Source organism: Stegostoma tigrinum, chromosome 17 (genome assembly GCF_030684315.1).
Source record: "Stegostoma tigrinum isolate sSteTig4 chromosome 17, sSteTig4.hap1, whole genome shotgun sequence".
NCBI lineage: Eukaryota > Metazoa > Chordata > Chondrichthyes > Orectolobiformes > Stegostomatidae > Stegostoma > Stegostoma tigrinum.
In genome coordinates this window covers 60,568,973-60,587,509 of record NC_081370.1, presented here as the reverse complement: position 1 = coordinate 60,587,509, position 18,537 = coordinate 60,568,973, and the positions used below count along the sequence as shown (strand labels likewise).

The 18,537-nt window shown below is 43.9% G+C and overlaps 1 protein-coding gene across 1 annotated transcript in view; it reads right to left on the bottom strand.

The window, feature by feature from the left end:
• Positions 1–18,537, bottom strand: part of tpcn2 (two pore segment channel 2) — a 57,782-nt gene that overhangs the window by 33,648 nt on the left and 5,597 nt on the right. The window contains exons 3-8 of the mRNA XM_059652198.1: positions 16,179–16,255; positions 15,421–15,598; positions 12,553–12,669; positions 7,985–8,091; positions 6,898–6,970; positions 2,631–2,663 (exon numbers count right to left, since the gene is read on the bottom strand). Of these exons, the coding sequence (XP_059508181.1) occupies positions 2,631–2,663; positions 6,898–6,970; positions 7,985–8,091; positions 12,553–12,669; positions 15,421–15,598; positions 16,179–16,255 (585 nt within the window). The remainder of the gene's footprint in view (positions 1–2,630; positions 2,664–6,897; positions 6,971–7,984; positions 8,092–12,552; positions 12,670–15,420; positions 15,599–16,178; positions 16,256–18,537) is intronic.

Genomic DNA, 18,537 nt, shown 5'->3' with positions numbered 1-18,537 from the left:
GTGTGGATCAATAAAGAACAAACCATTGTGTTACATTCTCACACCAACTGCAGGAAAACACTTCCTTCCGGTAGAGGAACGACACAATCTTGCCCCTTTAATCCAGTACAAGCCCTGAGACTCAAAGATCAGGCCTGGATTTTTTGCCAAGTCAGGAAAGACCAAGGAGCCTTTAAAAATGATAAGCGAGTTACGACTACGTTATGCCCAACACAATTCCTGGAGTCCGAGATAACAAGGCGTAGAGCTGGATGAACACAGCAGCATGCTGACGTTCTAGACCCTTCTTTGGGGGGGGGGGGGGAGAGAGAGGGGGGGGGGGGGGGAGAGGGAGAGGGGGGGGGGGGAGAGAGGGGGGGGGGAGAGAGGGGGGGGGGGAGAGAGAGGGGGGGGGGGAGAGAGAGGGGGGGGGGGGAGAGAGAGGGGGGGGGGGGAGAGAGGGGGGGGAGAGGGGGTGGGGGGGGAGAGAGGGGGGGGGGGAGAGAGGGGGGGGGGGGAGAGAGGGGGGGGGGAGAGAGGGGGGGGGGAGAGAGGGGGGGGGGGGAGAGAGGGGGGGGGGAGAGAGGGGGGGGGGAGAGAGGGGGGGGGAGAGAGGGGGGGGGGAGAGAGGGGGGGGGAGAGAGGGGGGGGGGAGAGAGGGGGGGGTGAGAGAGGGGGGGGGGGAGAGGGGGGGGGGGAGAGGGGGGGGGAGAGAGGGGGGGGGGGAGAGAGGGGGGGGGGAGAGAGGGGGGGGGGGAGGAGAGGGGGGGGGGAGAGAGGGGGGGGGGAGAGAGGGGGGGGGGGGAGAGAGGGGGGGGGGGAGAGAGGGGGGGGGGGAGAGGGGGGGGGGGAGAGGGAGGGGGGGGAGAGGGAGGGGGGGGAGAGGGAGGGGGGGGAGAGGGAGGGGGGGGAGAGGGAGGGGGGGGGAGAGGGAGGGGGGGGAGAGGGAGGGGGGGAGAGGGAGGGGGGGGAGAGGGAGGGGGGGGGAGAGGGGAGGGGGGGGAGAGGGAGGGGGGGAGAGGGAGGGGGGGAGAGGGAGGGGGGGGAGAGGGAGGGGGGGGAGAGGGAGGGGGGGGAGAGGGAGGGGGGGAGAGGGAGGGGGGGGAGAGGGAGGGGGGGGAGAGGGAGGGGGGGGAGAGGGAGGGGGGGAGAGGGAGGGGGGGGAGAGGGAGGGGGGGAGAGGGAGGGGGGGGGAGAGGGAGGGGGGGGGGGAGAGGGAGGGGGGGGGAGAGGGAGGGGGGGGAGAGGGAGGGGGGGGAGAGGGAGGGGGGGAGAGGGAGGGGGGGGAGAGGGAGGGGGGGGGGGGGGGGGGGGGGAGGGGGGGAGAGGGAGGGGGAGAGGGAGGGGGGGAGAGGGAGGGGGGGAGAGGGAGGGGGGAGGGGGGGGGAGAGGGAGGGAGGGGGGAGAGGGAGGGGGGGGGGAGAGGGAGGGGGGGGGAGGGGAGGCGCGAGAGTGCGAAGCTGGATAGAGGAGAAGATAGGTGGGGAGGAGACAGGCAGGTCAAAGAGGCAGGGATGGAGCCAGTAAAGGAGAGTGTAGGTGGGATTTCTCGGGAGGGAAATACATCAGTCCAGGGAAGACAGACAGACAGGTCAAGGGGGGGCTGGGATGAGGCTAGTAGGTAGGAAATGGGATGAGGCTTGAGGTGGGAGGAGTGATAGTGGGAGGAAGGACAGGTTAGGGAGGCAGGGACAAGCTGGGCTGGTTTTGGGTACAGTCAGGAAGAGGGGAGATTTTGAAGCTTTGAAGTCCACATTGCAGCCCAATGGTATCAGGGTTTCCATGCTAAATGAGACTGTTCCTGCAACCTTCGGGTGGCATCACTGTTGCATTGCAGGAGGCCCAGGATGGGCATATTGTCCAAGGTGCCAGGGAGGGGTGGGGGAGTGGAGTACCAGCATTTCAGCTGTTGTCATCTAAAGTCTACATGGAGGGAACCTTAATCACCTAGTGATTATCCATTGGGTGCAACACCAAGAACAAGCATCTAGCTCTCCTTTCCTTCTCACTCTACAATATTAGTGACCCAAGTTCAAAGAATGATCACACATCTCGGCTATTATGTAAGCCAAACCCAGCATCACTGACAGGGGAGGACTTCACAGTAATGGCCTTTGCATGGCAGGGTGTTTAAAAATAAAAAAAAAAGAGACAAAACACACAAGATGGTTAGGAGAAATTTTGCAACTCCCCACATGATTGTTGAACTTTGTCAATCCGGTTTAACAATATTAGAGTATTTTTTTAAAATTACAGCATCAAAAAGTTAAGATAAAGTTTCAGGTCAGTTAAGTAAACTGAAACAGGTTTCAGGGAATGGATAGCCCACTCCTTTCCCCTGCGTTCTTTGCTTCAACAAATTAAGTTACAGCTGCTGATAACAGGAAATGAATTATATCAAATAAACTATCAAGCATTTTATGAAAAGCTACATTTTAAAGATGCATTATATTTTGTACCTTTCCTCCATTCAGATTGGATATTAAAATTCTTCGAATGCAGTTTTACACTTGCGTGAACTCAAGCTACGTGTCAGATTGCAAGAAACTAAAAGTCCAGTGGAGAAAATACCAAATAAACACTTACGTCAGGGTTATTAGCTGTTGTGAGCAGGACTAGCAATGAGGTCAAAGATTCTGGCAAATTCCGGAATATGTCTTCCACTCTTGATCATCTTCAGTTGTCTGTAGGATATTTCAGAAGGAATGAGAAATTGTCAAAAGTGAGAAACCATACATATTTTGTATTGAATAAAACTCGACAGGTTCTGCAATAACTTGACAAAGTAGTTAAGCTAAAACATGGAGCAAGGTGTGTTAAAGTACATTCAAGGTAGTCACAAGAATAAGGCATCACTAGTTCTCAACCTTTTTTGCCTCAGTAATTCTGTCAGTGTGTCTGGAAGTCTGTTTTTCCAACAGTAGCAAAATTTCAGTCAGAAACTATCTCCATAAACCTTTTTGTTTAAGGAGCTTTAACTTCTCTTCCTCATTCCCCTTCTCGGCTGACATTCTCCTGTCCTTCAGGGAGAACAGGATGTTAACCCAATGAGAGTCACAAGTGATGTCCTCTCATTAAGAATGGAAGAGAAAAGAGACACACAAGTGCAGTTGCACACATACATGACACCCATAATCAGAATATGCAAAACCCTCCTCCCTGAAGATATCTTAGCATCATTCAGGCTGGTTCCCACAACCAAATGTATTGCAAACACAAGTGATTGAATGATTGAAGAGAAACTCACTGCCTGAGAACAGGAACAGAAGTGTTAGGGTAGTGTTAAGAAATCAGACCTCAAAGTTAAGAAATTGGACCTCAATGATCTCAGGATTAGTAATGGTGTCCACATGCTAGACTGGAGAAGTAGTGACAGCATATATAGATGAACATGTGGCTGCAAAGTTGGTGTCAGGGGGATGGTTTCAGATTCTGGAGGCACTGGGACTGTTTGAGGGAAGTGGGACTTGTATGAATTGGATGGATTACACCTGGCCAGGACTGGGACTGATGTCCTAGGAGGAAGCATTTAAACAAATATGCCAAGAGGATGGGAACCTGTGTGAAGGAGTCAGAAGGAGGGAGCAAGGAAAAAAGGTAGAAGAGGGAATAAGTAGTCACAGACTGAGAAACCAAGGACAAGATTCAAAACAGGGCTATTGAGAAAAATAAGGAGACAAACACTGATAAGGGCAAACTTAAAGGCTTGTGCTTTAACATATGGAGCATTTGCAATGAAGTGAATGAACTAAATCATGCAGATAGATTATAAACAGGTACAATATTAATGGAATTAGAGACATGGCTGCAGGATGACCAAGAATATCCCAGGGCACTTAGCATTTAGTAAAGACAGGCAAAGGAAAAAAGGTGGCAGTGGCATTGCTGTTTAAAGAGAAAAATTAACAATAGTGAGAAAGGATATTAGCTCTAACAATGTAGAGCCTGTCTAGATAAAAGTTGAGAAATACCAGAGGACAAAAGAAATTAGCAGGTGCCAAATATAAACCTCCAAAACTGCAGTGATGTTGAGAATGGTATTAAACATGAAATTACTGATGCATATGATAAGGGAATCAGTGATTACAGCAATTTTAATCTGTACAGATTGCAGAAATCAAATTAGCCACAATGCTGTGGAAGAGGAATTCCTGGAGTGATTATAAGTGGTTTTCTTGACCAATGAGGAGAAACCAACTTGAGCAGGAAATCTTTGAGTGCTATGTAATGAGGGGGAAATTACTGGTAATCTAGTTTTGAGACCTCCTTGTAACAGCAGCCAGAGTATGATTGATATTTTAAAATCAAGATTGAGAAGAAGGTCCTTGATTGAGAAACTAGAGTGCAGAACCTTAATAAAAAGGAAACTATAAGGATGAGGAGTGAGTAGACCTTGATAGATTGGGGAGTGTTATTCAAAAGGGATCACAGTAGACAGACAGTGCCAAACATTCAAAGAACACATGGGGGAAAACTGCAGCAACTTTATTCCTGCCTGTCACAAAAGCAAAATGGATAACAGCCAATCCTTGGCTTACAAAGAAAGTTAGAGATAGTATCCAGTCCAAGGAAGCAGCTTACAGATTGGCCACAAAAAGTAATAAATCTGAGGAACGGGAACAGTTTAGAATTCAGCAAAGGACCAAGGGATTGATGAAGAAGGGAAGTAGTACAAAAGCAAACTTGCAGGGAACATAAAAACTGTTGGAGTCGGTCTTTAGGTACAGGAGGAGAATGAGATTTGTAAAGACAAAGATAGGTCCCCTACAGGCAAAGTGGGAGAATGTGTAATACAAGACAAAGAAATGGATGAGCAACTGAACATATGCTTTGGTTCTGGCTTCACAAGAGGACAAATCACATACAAGAATTGTTGGAGATTGCATGATTTAGAGAGAAGGAAGAACTGAGGGAGATCCATGTTAGTAAAGAAATGGTGGGGTGGGGGAAAGATGATGGTTGGGATCAAAGGCCAACAAATCCTCAGGGTCTGAATCTACACCCCAGAGTACTCTGGGAAGTGGTTCAAGAAACAGTGGAAGCATTGTCATCTTAGATTCTGGAACAGTCCCTGCAGATTAGTGGGTGGCTATTGTCCCTCCAATATTCAAAAAACAGAGGTAGAGAGAAAACAAGGAATCAGACTGGTGAGCCCAACATCAGTAGTGGGGAAAATGCTCATCTCCATTGTCAAGGATTTCCATAGCAGAACATTTAGAAAGCAGTGGCAGGATCAGAGAGTCAGAATGGATTTAAGGGGAAAATCATGCTTGCTAAATCTGTTGGAATTCTGTGAAGATGTGACTAGTAGAGTTCACAAGGGGGCACCAGTCAATGCAGTATATTTGGACTTTCAGGAAGTGTTTGACAAAGCCCTACATAAGAGATTAATGTGCAAGATTAAAGCATATGGGATTGGGGGCAATTCATTGATTGGTAAGAAACTGGTTGGCAGAAAGGAAACAGTAGGAATTACTGGGTCCTTTTCAAAATTGGCAGGCAGTAATGAGTAGGGTGCCACAGGGATCAATAGCTGGGATCCCAGCAATTCATACCATTATGAATGTGGATGAGAGAACAAAATGTAACACCAAGTTCGTAAGTGATACCAAGTTGGGTGGGAGGGTCAACTATGACAAGGACAAACTATGACGAGGTTGGAAAGATTCTTCAGCATGATCTGGACAGGTTGGGTGAGTGGGCAAATCAACAGCAGATGCAGCATAATTCGCTTTAAATGTGAGGTTATTCACTCTGGAACAAAAACAAGGCAGATTACTACCTGAATGGTGGTAAATTGGGAGAAGGGAGTGTGCAGTAGGACTGCTGTGTTCTCATACGCCAGTTGCTGAAGATACAGGTGGAGCAGGTGGTAAAGAGGGCAAGTAGTATGTTGGCCTCCATTGTAAGAGTTTGAGTACAGGAGCAGGGGTATGTTGGTACAGTTGTGCAGGGCCTTGGTGAGGTAACACCTAGAAGATGGTGTGCAGTTTTGGTCTCCCAAGGAAGGATGCTCTTGCTCTCCAGGGAGTGAAATAAAAGATTTACCAAGCTGATTCCAGGAATGATGGGTCTGACTTATGAAGGAGAGATTGATTAGGTTAGGATTGTTTTGCTAGACTTCAGATGGAGGGGAGGGATCTCAGAGACTTAGAAGTCTGACAGCAATAGACAGGGTAAATGTAGGGATATTCCTGATGGTGCGTGTCCAGAACCAGGGCCACCGCATGACGATTCGGGGTAGACATTTAGGACAGAGATGAGGACACATTTCTTCACCTAAGGAGTGGGGAGCCTGTGGAATTCATTAGCACAGGAAGTAGCAGATGCCAAAACATTGAATGTATTCAACAGGCAACTAGATATAACACTTGGGGTGAATGGGATCAGAGGGTATGGGGAGAAAGCAGGATTAGGCTATTGAGTTGGACGATCAGCCATGATCATGAAGAATGGCAGAGCAGGCTCAAAACAAAGGGCCGAATGGCCTCACCCTGCTCCTATCTATGCTGGGACAGTTTGAATACACCAGGAGCATAAATGCACACTGCAGCAGGTTTTACAAGGGTAGCTGAGGAGTGAGCCCCAAAAAGAAAGCACAAAATTAACACAGAAAGAAGGCAGAAATTTAAAGTACAATAGGTGCCTGATAACTCCTTTTACAGATATTTTTAAAATATTTCAGCAGGCAACATTCAATAACATTACAATGACTAAAATCAGGCATGTGCACTTGTGTTTGATTAAAAACAGGTACAAAATCCCAATCAATTAGTCTTTGTTCTTGACATAAGAACTGAACAATTTGTACGTGTCCAGGTTTCCCCCCCCCCCCCCCCCCCGACCCCCCCACTTAAAGTTTGCCCTTTGTATATACTTTAATGAAGAGTTTGTGGATAAAAATTGAAGTCACTTTACCTGTACACGAGTGAACAGCAGCATGGCAATCATAGTAAACAGCAACAGGTGCAAGGCTAACAGCAGCATTACACTGTTCAAATGTAATAGTGAAAAAATGCAGTGCATTAACAGCCTAATTTTAAACAGCTCAAATCCACCCCAACCTCTTTTGTTCACTACAGTTACATATTCACATTGTTGACTGACAGTGTAACATTCAGGTAATTCAGTATATCAATATTAGCCACCTTAGAGTTGCTACATTAGGTTTTGCTTACCAAGGGGGCTTGTTAAGATTTTTAGAAAGTTATGCAAAACAGTTTAGTTCAACAGCCACTCAACAGGTGCTCTTGGCCATGCTGTGAGAACACAACTGAAGGATACTTGTTCAGATCTAGTGACTCTCCCTCAGAAGTGTTGAGATTTTTCTTCACATGCTGCCAGACCTGCTGAACTTTTCCAGAAACTGTTTTTGTTTGGGAAGGGCACAAGTTCAGGCTTGGGAATAAATCCCAGGAGCTGTTTGATAGTTTGGTACAGTTAAGCCTCAGGGAAAAGATTTCTAGGGGCCACAGAGGGTATGAAAGAAGCCAGTAAGCAACTGTACAAAGTGGGGTGAAATATACCACAAGTAATTTGCTTTATGCAGCTGAGAAACGTTAACATTCAGAGAAACCAAGGGACAGTACCAATTGCGTGTCATGGGAACAAACAAAAGATTTTTTAAAAATCTTAGCTACACAATACCCATGATTATTAAACTCAGGCAGAAAAATCCATATACAACTAATTCAAACTTACAATGCACTGTTTTTGCATGTTTTTTCCATGATAATAAGAATCAGTCCATATCAGAAACATTTCAATGCACATTCAAAAAAGAAATTTAAACAGTCTGATAACAATGATAAACAAGCAAACTGTTTTGGAGAAATGCTGGTTGCAGTGTTTAAATGTTTGATTTTGTCACGTTAATAAAAAAGGGGCATGACCAGATCAGCATTTATACAGAAACCTTACGGGAGTGTACAGATTTTCAAGAACAAAAATTCAGCTTTTGTTATATAAAACGAGGAAAAGCAGCTTAAGCATCTCAAGTTTTTACCTTGTGATTTGTGGTATTGTTTGTCGTAGGCATTTAAAAGCTTTTTTCATGAGAGAGGAGTTTTGGAGAAGGAAAAATGGCCGCAAGAGTCTTCTAATTCGTACTCTCTAACAAATAAAAAGAAAATCATGAGCAAAATACAGAAAACATCTTGTTTCAAGCTCAGTGAAATTCAAATACCTTGATAATAGACAATGTACTATATGCAACTTTACAACTTGCTCTGCAACAAAGAATACTTCAAAATTACAAAAGTAGAACTAAGTTGACACATCCAGCTGAAAGTATTGTCAAGAGCTAGGCACTCATGTGTCAAATCTCCTTCAAAACTAAAAAAATGCTAACTAGATGTTTTAGGATACTGAGGCAGTACAGAAAAGCTGACTTGTGAAAGGAGCAGGTGAAAAGTGGTCACCACAACATTTTGTAACTGGCCCAGCCAAAAGGGGTATCAGTCACAAAGATGTGATTATTCTTTTAACAATCGTAACCACATTAAGTGCTATAACCTTGCCATCACAAAACCTACTTACAAATAAAAAACGACATGAACAGAAGGCAAAATCTGGAAGAGGCTGCATTTTCCCACATTTTGACAAATGTCAATTTTGGGAGTTTCATAAGGGTTTTTTCAACTTTCTGCTACTTGCTTCAATGTTTATGCACACAGCTAACAGGCCTGTGGCATGGCAATCTTGTTCACCAGTGTCAGGCACTTGCCCACTTTCCATCAATTGTACTGCAGACACCACGTCTGAACCCTGACTGCACACCACTTCAGAGTGCTGCAGGCCAGGAACTGTCCCTAATGTCTTGCTGACAGAGACAAGCTGACAAGCTTCACTGACAAGGATCTGGAGGTCCCGGTGGATGAGAGGAGAGTAGTCTGATGGACCCATAGATTAGACTTGACGTCTTGTGTTGGTGTCTGGTCTGAAGTCACCACCTGGGTCAGTTGAGGTGGTCGAGTACAGAGGAACATCCAGCAATACCACAAGGATATTGACTTGCTGCACAAACAAGTGCCAATATCAGTTTTCTTCCTCAGCTCCTGAAGCAATTCACAGCATGACTCATGCTTGAGCACAACTTCTCTCAGCTCCTCAGCAGCAGATCCCCTCTTCACTTGTCCTAGTGCAAGCATGGTATTCAGAAAAAGGCCCTTTGGCTCAAGTCCACACTGACCCTCAGAGCATCCCACCCAGACCCATCACCCTAAACCCCACCTAATCTACTCATCCCTCAACACTACGGGCAATTTAGCATGGCTAATCCACCCAGCCTGCACATCTCTGGATTGTGGGAGGAAACCACAGCACCCAGAGGAAACCCACACAGACACAGGGACAACGTGCAAACTCCACAGACAATCACCCGCGGCTGGAATTGAGCCCGGATCCCTGGCACTGTGGGAACAGTGCTAACTACTGAGCCACTATGCTGCCCCATAGCAACCAGAGTGGGATACCAGGGCTATACACACTGGAAGATACTGCAAGGCCTCATTCCATTCCCACCAAATCTAACCAAGCACTGGAAGCTTCATCTTGAGCTAAAATCCCTCATGTCCTGCACTTGGAGGAAGCCAGCTATATTGCAAAGCTTAATAAAATGTGAGGCTGGATGAACACAGCAGGCCAAGCATGTGCTCCTGAGATGCTGCTTGGCCTGCTGTGTTCATCCAGCCTCACATTTTATTATCTTGGAATCTCCAGCATCCGCAGTTCCCATTATCTCTGATATTGCAAAGCTTACTGCCTTCCTCACAAAGTAGGACAGCATTGTCTAGCACACTGGCATCAGTAACAGTATAAAACTTTTTGGCTGGATGATTGAGTTCACTCAATGTTCCTAGTGACACCATTTTTATGCAACTCAAATTCTAAGCGTGCTGCCAACCTGGTGACCACTGGGATAGGACGGACACCTATTTCTTCAGATCTCAAGTCCTGCAAAGGTATCTCACAGCATCTTCATCTGGCAATGGCATCAGATTTGGCTTATCAGGAGCAAATGGTTGAGGTCTCTAAATTCTTAGCCTCTGCAATCACTTCTACACCCTGTGGGGAACCTTTGCAAGGATATTACATGAAGGTTGTTCTCTGGTCAGCAGAGATTGTTGTGGCTTTGTACTTCCTCACTCTCTACATCATTGTTGCATAGTATCAACAACACCACCTGCAGTACCTGGATCCATTCAGAAATGGTTCCAAAAAAGGAAGGAATATAAACAAACAAGTTTTTGATAAATTGACTAGTCAGCAGTCATAGCAGACAAAGGGAAATATTAATGACTTTGAAATAATAGGTTATGACAGGCTGTGCAATACCTTCATACAAATCTGACATGACTTATTCAGATGCCTAGAGCACAAGCAGTGTCACACAAAGACAAGATTAGAAACACTGTGGTATTGCTTACGTCTTGCATACAGTAACTCCATCACCAAGAAACACAGCAGGTCATGACAAATTTACAGTTCACTAACAAAACTGATAGCTCTGGAATATGTTTGGGAATTGTCAATCATTGGGTGATCTCTGAAAACAGCAGTGACCACAGGTAATCTTCAAAATTGGTGACATTTTAAAGATTACCTGTGATCACTGCTGCTTTACAGAGATCACAAGGATCAGTTGTAATAACCAATGGCAAGGTCAGGAATCCCAATTTAGAGTTTTGGTCAATACAAAACTGCATATGCATTTCATGCAACGTGTTGAACATTGAAGCGAGTACTGCTTGAAGGAAGTGTCCTATGAAAAGGCCTTCAATTACCAGCAGGTAGATCCCATCCCTGCAGAAATATAAATGGAGGTGCAATGACAACATCAGCAAGCCAAAGCAACCAGGTGGCACTCTGTTTCAAGGAATTAGCATCATCTAGTTTCTCATTAGCAACAGGGAGCAGAGAAATGAGGATAAATTTTTTTTTAAAACAATCTCTTGTGATACATGTGCAGCAGGTGGGGCTGAAGCACAGGTCACCACATAGGCAGTTAAGAACATTATCACAGCATCACATGCACTTTAGCAACCTTTATTAGCTACACTTGCCACATGTTACATAATTACATGTGAGCATATTGTCACAATACTATAGCTTTAAGACCTGTATTTTGTCTTTTTTTTTTAGAAAGGAAGATTTGAGAGCCATAGCTGATGAGCCGTCTGTTCCAAGCCAATAAAGTAAACAGCTTGAGACACCTTGGGTCTTTACTTTAAGTTGGAACAACTGAAGCACCATGAGTCAGACTCCCACAGAACCAGAATCTTAGTTTAGCTCTCACCGATTGTTGAGGTTCTCGCCTTGGCCGCAGAAGCTGTCATTCACTTTTCTGCTACAGCTAAAAGCTCAGTTCTCACTCTCTAACAATAGTTTATGAAACAATCTTACTGAATTTGCCTTTGCTAAAAAAGAAAAGGTCTGTTTGTGGGATGATACAGTATTGTAAGAAGTGTTGCAGAGTTAAAATAATCTATTGTTAAATTTTCCCCATAGAGTTAGATTGTACTAATTCTCCTTTCTTTGGTTTATATTTTAACTGTAGGGCAAGAATAAAGTGTGTTTCGCCTGAAGCCGAGTAGTGCAAGTCAAATTACATCCGAAACACAGCATCTTACATTTGCCTTTAAAAAGGCAAGTTCAGGACTGGGCCATCTCCTTGATTTGTTTGAAGAGGGTTTAGTCTGGTCCATAATAAGTGTGCAAAAGGAGCCTTTGCCACTTACTATCCATGGCTACCATATAGCTTTTATAACCTGAAGAAAATCAGATTTCTTTTTCAAATGCTGAAAATTTGCCTCATTAAATTTTTGTTTCATTATAATCTCCCAACCTTCTGCCCATTGGACTGGTCACTCAGACTGAAAAAATACTGCAGTGTAGTATGACATGATTTTACTAAACCATCAAAATACACTGATGCACTACATCAGGCTTTGGATTAAATAGATCTAGTCATTTACATTTGACAGAATACCAGGAAAACTGCAGACACTGGAAATCTGAAACAAAGACAGAATGCCATAACATCTCAGCAGGTCTGGCAGCATTTAACATCCTTTGGGGAAGGAAGCTGCCATTCTAAGCAGGTCTGGCCTATGGTTGACTCAACTGTCCCCTGGGCAATGGTGATGGACAGTAAATGCTGCCTAAAAAACAATGCCCTCATCCTGTAATTAAGAGGAAAAATGTGGACAGGACAGAAAGCAGAGTGAACATTTTGGGTCCAATGAGACCTGCTGAGGTTTTCCAGCATAACAGGGTGCAGAGCTGGATGAACAGCAGGCAAGCTGACGTTTCGGGCCTAGACCCTTCATTCTGATGAAGGGTCTAAGCCCGAAACGTCAGCTTTCCTGCTCCTCTGATGCTGCTTGGCCTGCTGTGTTCATCCAGCTCCACACCTAGTTATCTCAGATTCTCCAGCATCTGCAGCTCCTATTATCTGAGATTTTCCAGCAATTTGTATTTGTCCCATATTTTCACTTTCTTGCAACAGCTTTACAGAAGTCATTAAAGAAAGAAAACAATACATTTGGTTACTTTCAATAATTTATATCTTACCTCCTCACAAAATAAACACAGAGTAACAGTCCAGTCCACAATGGAAGCAGCAAGTATAAGTGCATAGGCAATCAGCCATTTTGACTTCTGGAATTCTTCCCATCCAATTAAATAGCTCTGTATAAAAATGCCATTTTGAAACAAAAGTCAAGACAGATTACGTCCAGGAGGCAAAGTGAGCTAATAAGTGTGTACACGGCAGACATGCCGTGCAAACCACCGTGATGGTGGAGAGGAGGTAAACAGTACTTTTTGCAATCCTATGAATCATGTTTAGAACACAGAACACGACAGCAGAGTTCGGCCCTCAATGTTGCCCTGACCTGAAGTCTGTATAACCTCACCTATTCCATCAATGTTTATCCAATGACCATTTAAATGCCCTTAAAGTTGGCGAGTCTACTACTGCTGCAAGCAGGGCATTCCACACCCTTACTACTGAGTAAAGAACCTAACTCTGACATCAGTCCTATATCTATCACCCCTCAATTTAAAGCTAGGTCCCCTCATGCTAGCCATCACCATCTGCAGAAAAAGGCTCACTGTCCACCCTATCTAATCCTCTGATCATCTTGTCTCTATTAGGTCACCTCTCAACCTTCTTCTCTAATGAAATAGCCTCAAGTCCCTCAGCCTTTCCTCATAAGACCTTCCATCCAAACCAGGCAACATGCTAGTAAGTCTCCTCTGCACCCTTTCCAATGCTTCCGCATCCTTCCTATAATGCAGCGAGCAGAACTGTATGCAATATTCCAAGTGCAGCCACACTAGAGTTTTGTACAGCTGCAACATGACCTCATGGCTCCAAAAACTCAATCCCTCTACCAATAAAACCGAACACACTGTACGCCTTAACAGTCCTATCAACCTGGGTGGCAACTTTCAGGGATCTACGTCCATGGACACAGATCTCTCTGCTCATCCACACTACCAAGATTCTTACCATTAGCCCAGTACTCTGTACTCCTTCCAAAGTGAATCGCCTCATTTTTCTGCATTAAACTCCATTTGCCACCTCTCAGCCCAGCTCTGCAGCTTATCTATGTCCGTCTAACCTGCAATATCCTTAACTATCCACAACTCCAACTGAAGTGTCATCCACAAATTTACTAACCCATCCTTCTACACCCTCATCCAGGTCATTTATAAAAATGACAGCAGTGACCCTAAAACAGATCCTTGCGGTACACCACTAGTAACTGAACTCCAGGATGAACATTTCCCATCAACCACCTTTGTCTTCTTACAGCTAGACAATTTCTGATCCAAACAACAAAAGTCACCCTCAATCCCATGACTCCATATTTTATGCCATAGCCTACTGCAGGGAACCTTCTCAAACACTTTACTGAAATCCATATACAGCACATGAATCATTTTACCCTCATCCACCTGTTTGGTCACTTTCTCAACGAACTCAAGGTTGAGGACAAGAGTTTTCATGCCACACTTGCTATAACTTTAGATGAAGCACAGTGCAATTGATAAAACTCTAAAACAAGCAAAACCACATCACTAATTGGGGCTAAAAAGATGCAATAAAGAGATCAGATCCAATAGTGGATGGCAACCTAAGCTCCGATTGTTTCAGAAGAACCAAACTAGGTGGCAAGATAACAGGGTGTAGAGCTGGATGAACACAGTAGGCCCAAACTAGGAGGCATCTCTTTTACAATAGATCATGGGAGCACTGAGGTTATGATGCAAATCTTTCAGGCAGTGACAAAAGCATATGCCACTCAAATTTAAAATAGCAACTTTGTCCATTTTGCAATGAAGCTTCAAAACACAAAGCGAAGATACATCCCTCAAAGGTTACATTCAAATGATTGAATTGAATGCATATGTATTTACCACATTTAGTTTTGTGTTTCCTTAAACTGAACCAAAGACTACTCAAAGCTTCCCCTGTCCATCTCACCCCTGTCCCAATCCCAGCTCCACATCAGTGCAGAGACAGGGTATGGGGGTGATGGAGTGCTTTGACACTAAACAGGTCAAACTTTGAACAGAGAGTTTATGCCTGCTAGAAATAGTTCTACATGAAATCAGGGTAAAAATTCTCCATGAACAGTCCATGTTCAAACATCAAGTTCCCCAGGACCTACCAGTAGGAGCTCCCATTTAGCCATTTTTTAGTAAGAGGCAACAGGTTTCAGGTCTGCCCAAAATTCCTGAACCCACTCCAGCCCTTGACAATAAAAGGGCAGACTGAAGTTCAACTTCAAGCACTAACCCACTGTTCATCTTTCACTTTATTCATTTTGCAACTGGGCATCACTGGCTGGACAGTGTTCATTGCCCAACCCTAATAACTGAATGGCTTTCCATACCATTTCACAGGGCAGTCGAAAAAATCAACCAGATTTCTGTGGGTCTGGAGTCACCTAGGACAGGCCAGACAGATTTCCCTCGCTGAAGGGCATTAGTAAACTAGATGGGTTTTTCTGACAGTCAAAAATGGTTTCATAGTCAGTAGATTCTTAACGCCAAACTTTTTCTAAAAGTTGAATTCAAATTCCACCATCTGTCACAGCAGGATTTGACCCTAAATCCTAGAACATTAGCAGAGTTTCTGGATTAATAGAGTAGCATTAATACCATTAGGCCTTCACCTCACCATAAGAACAAAAGTTTGAGACAGATTTTTGGAAATCTTGTCAGAACTCTGAAAATGCATTGGCTTCAACAGCATCACTGTATTAAAAAGATAATCCCAAATTTGCTCCAGTTTGGCTGCATTTTAGCCAAATACACAATTTAAAATCCTGCAAGCACACTGCATCCAAGAATAAGGAACAAAAACAACCTCTGGTCTTTCAGATTTCACAAAGGGCATTGGGCAAAAAAGTAAACTAAAACACTTACTTTTATCACTACATCAACAATGAACAGAAGAAGACAAAATACTTCAATGCCTTCCGTCAGTCCACAGTGAGGCTCCCAAAGCACATGGCGGAATCGGAGATCAGATGTAACACTCAAAGATGAGGGTTTCTCAATAAAGGCCAAGGCCAAAATCACAAAGATGGCAGCATTCAAAACCCTGAGAAAGAAAGAGACCCAAGAATTGTGTTAAAACCCAGAGGGAGGCAAAGCTGCATATTAGCCTCTTGCTTTTGTGAAGTACGAGGGCAAAAAATTGACACCCTCAATGATATTAGCCTCTCTTGAATTGAATGCAGAAAGCACAAATTACTCAAATGCACAGCATTAAAACAGATTCAATATTTGCTTGAGGCACATTACTTCCAACCTTTCACCTATTCATACAACACATTTTCCCCAACTCGCCCAAATATTTTCTTTATCCATGTTGTTCTATTCAATTTTACACACTAGGCCTACATTTTCTTAAAAGCTCTTCGCAATGCAGAAAACTTAGAAAGTACCTTTTGAACATCCATACGTTTCCTTAGATAGATGAAGAGAACACAGTTAAGTTTAAAAAGCTAACAAATACAGTCCACCAACAGGTGGTCACAAGTAAAAGCACAGCATAGTCACATGCACAAGAGGCATCCAGTTTTGGTGATAATTCTCCAATGTAGACATTAACCACTGAAGTATTATGGCACAGCAAGTGGCCAATGGAAGAGAGAGTCTCTTGATAGTCCAGGTCTTACCACTGATAAGCGTCAGAGTAGTACCACCGATAAAGCCGTAAGGACCGGGAATCTACTCGATGATTGATAGTACGATACTGCAAGCAAAGTTAAAAAGCCAGGTGAAAACAAATTATCAAGTGGTTGCATACTTAAGGTTCGAGATATTTCTTGACCAATTTTAAAATAAAGAAATTGAGCAAAGTTAGGTGGGAAATAATACATCTCAAAATTAATGGGATCGGGCTGATACAAAGCAACTTTTGGAAGTGGAGATAATGGAAGTCTAAGTAAAATCTACCTGCGAGAAAAGTTTATTATGAATCAAAACTTTAACACAGGAAAAGTAAACAAATGCAAAAGTAAACTTTTACTGCAACAGGTACAAGCATTGTAATGTAACATTATCAACCTATATCATTCCTTGCTTGGGATGAAGCTTAAATGTGTGTGCCCTAAAGTAATTTCTAATAAACTGGTTGGAAGAAAAGGTGAACAGGATAGAGGCAGCTTATGTGCAAATGGGAGGGAAAGAACAACTTGCAGACTAGAGAGATCATGTTGAGGTTGACTGACAAGGACTGGCTGAACTCAATCACAAATCTTTGACTGCTTTCTGTTCAGCATCCCAAAAAGACAATTACACATGCACTCAGGTAGTTTATGCTACACTGAAACTATATTCTGAAATCATTTACTTTGGATACAGTTATCTGTAAATTACTAAGTATTTATTTTTCTTGAACAGGATTTGAAGACACCGACATGTTCTGAACACAAGTTAGTGGGACTGAAAAAATTTAAAATTAAAAAACTTTTGTTTAAGGAAGTTCCTATTAATTGTCTGCAAACTTCAACTCACTGAGTTTGAAACAACAGCTTTAATGAAGCTTTCTGGAGGTAATTTATTTGTTTTGTTGGTTCAAGTTCAAGTGTAATCATGTTGCCAGAGATGGATGTGTCACCACCAAATGCAATTTAGCAAATGGTGCATGCTCTATTTGAGAGATAGTTGACTCCTGCTTCACTTGACTGTTCCTTACAACCCGAGGGCTTCTCAATCCATTTGTTCAAGTGTTTTACGACATACCTTTAATGAGACTGGCACTTTTACCATACCTACCTCACCCAGAGTTGGGGACACTACCCCTGTCAGACAGGCCCTCCAGTAACAGGTTTACACTGACATGAATGGAGGCAGCTAGATTACAACACACACAAGGACATTTGATCTACTCTGTCCATGCTCATATTTACACTTCATTGGAATTACTGCTTTTCTAGCCACTCAATGACCTTTCTTTTAAAGAAAGGACAAAGAAGATAGGTGTCACTGGCCAGGCCAGCATTTGTTACCCATATCCAATTCCCCTTGGAAAGAGATAGCAAGGTGTACAGCTGGATGAACACAGCAGACAAGCAGAGGAGCGGGAACAGAGACTGCTTGGCCTGCTGTGTTCATCCAGCTGTACACCTTGCTACCTCAGATTCTTCAGCATCAGCAGATCTCCACTATCTCCCTTTTAAAGAGATGCTTTGAGCTATCTTCTCGAAACTCTGCCGATCAAGGCATCCACAGTGAAGGAGGGAACTGTGGGATTTCTGACCCAGCACTGGAAGTGCTGATTTATTTGCTATTATTTCCAAGTCAGAATGCAGAGCGGCTTGAAGAGGAGCTTGCAGATGGCACTCCTGCGTCACTGCTGCACCTGTCTTTGAGGTGGTGGAGGAAAATGGTATGGAAGATGCTATCCATGATCCTGATTTTACTACAGTGCATCTTGCACATGGTACACTGCTGCTGTTACTCCCTCAACTGCTGAGGCTGTAATGTTTGAGAGAGAATGTAGTGTGAATCAAATGGGATGTTTTGTTCTGGATAATGTCAAGCCTCTGGAAAGTCATTGGAGCTGTGCTTATCTGTGGAGTGACAAAGACAAAAAACCATACTTCCACGTCATGGCAACGCACAAATATTTGTTTTTGTCCATGAATTAACACTTAGTTTGAACATTAATCCATTGGTAGGACAGCTGATGGGACAGGAAAGTGGTAGGCATTCTACCAATAACAGACTGCATGCTTTCTTCTGCTTTAATCATCATTTTCACTACTTGCTTCCACCTCTATTAAATGTGTTATGCTATCATTAAAATTTCATGCATCTATTCCTCCAAAACTAGCTGCAGCAAACAAAGAGCAAAGAAAATTACAGCACAGGAACAGGCTCTTCAGCCCTCCAACCTGCGCCGATCAAGATCCTCTGTTGAAACCAGTCATCTATTTTCTAAGGGTCTGTATCCCTTTGCTCCCTGCCCATCCATGTACTTGGACAGGTACATCTTAAAAGACACTATCGCGTCTGCATCTACCACCTCCA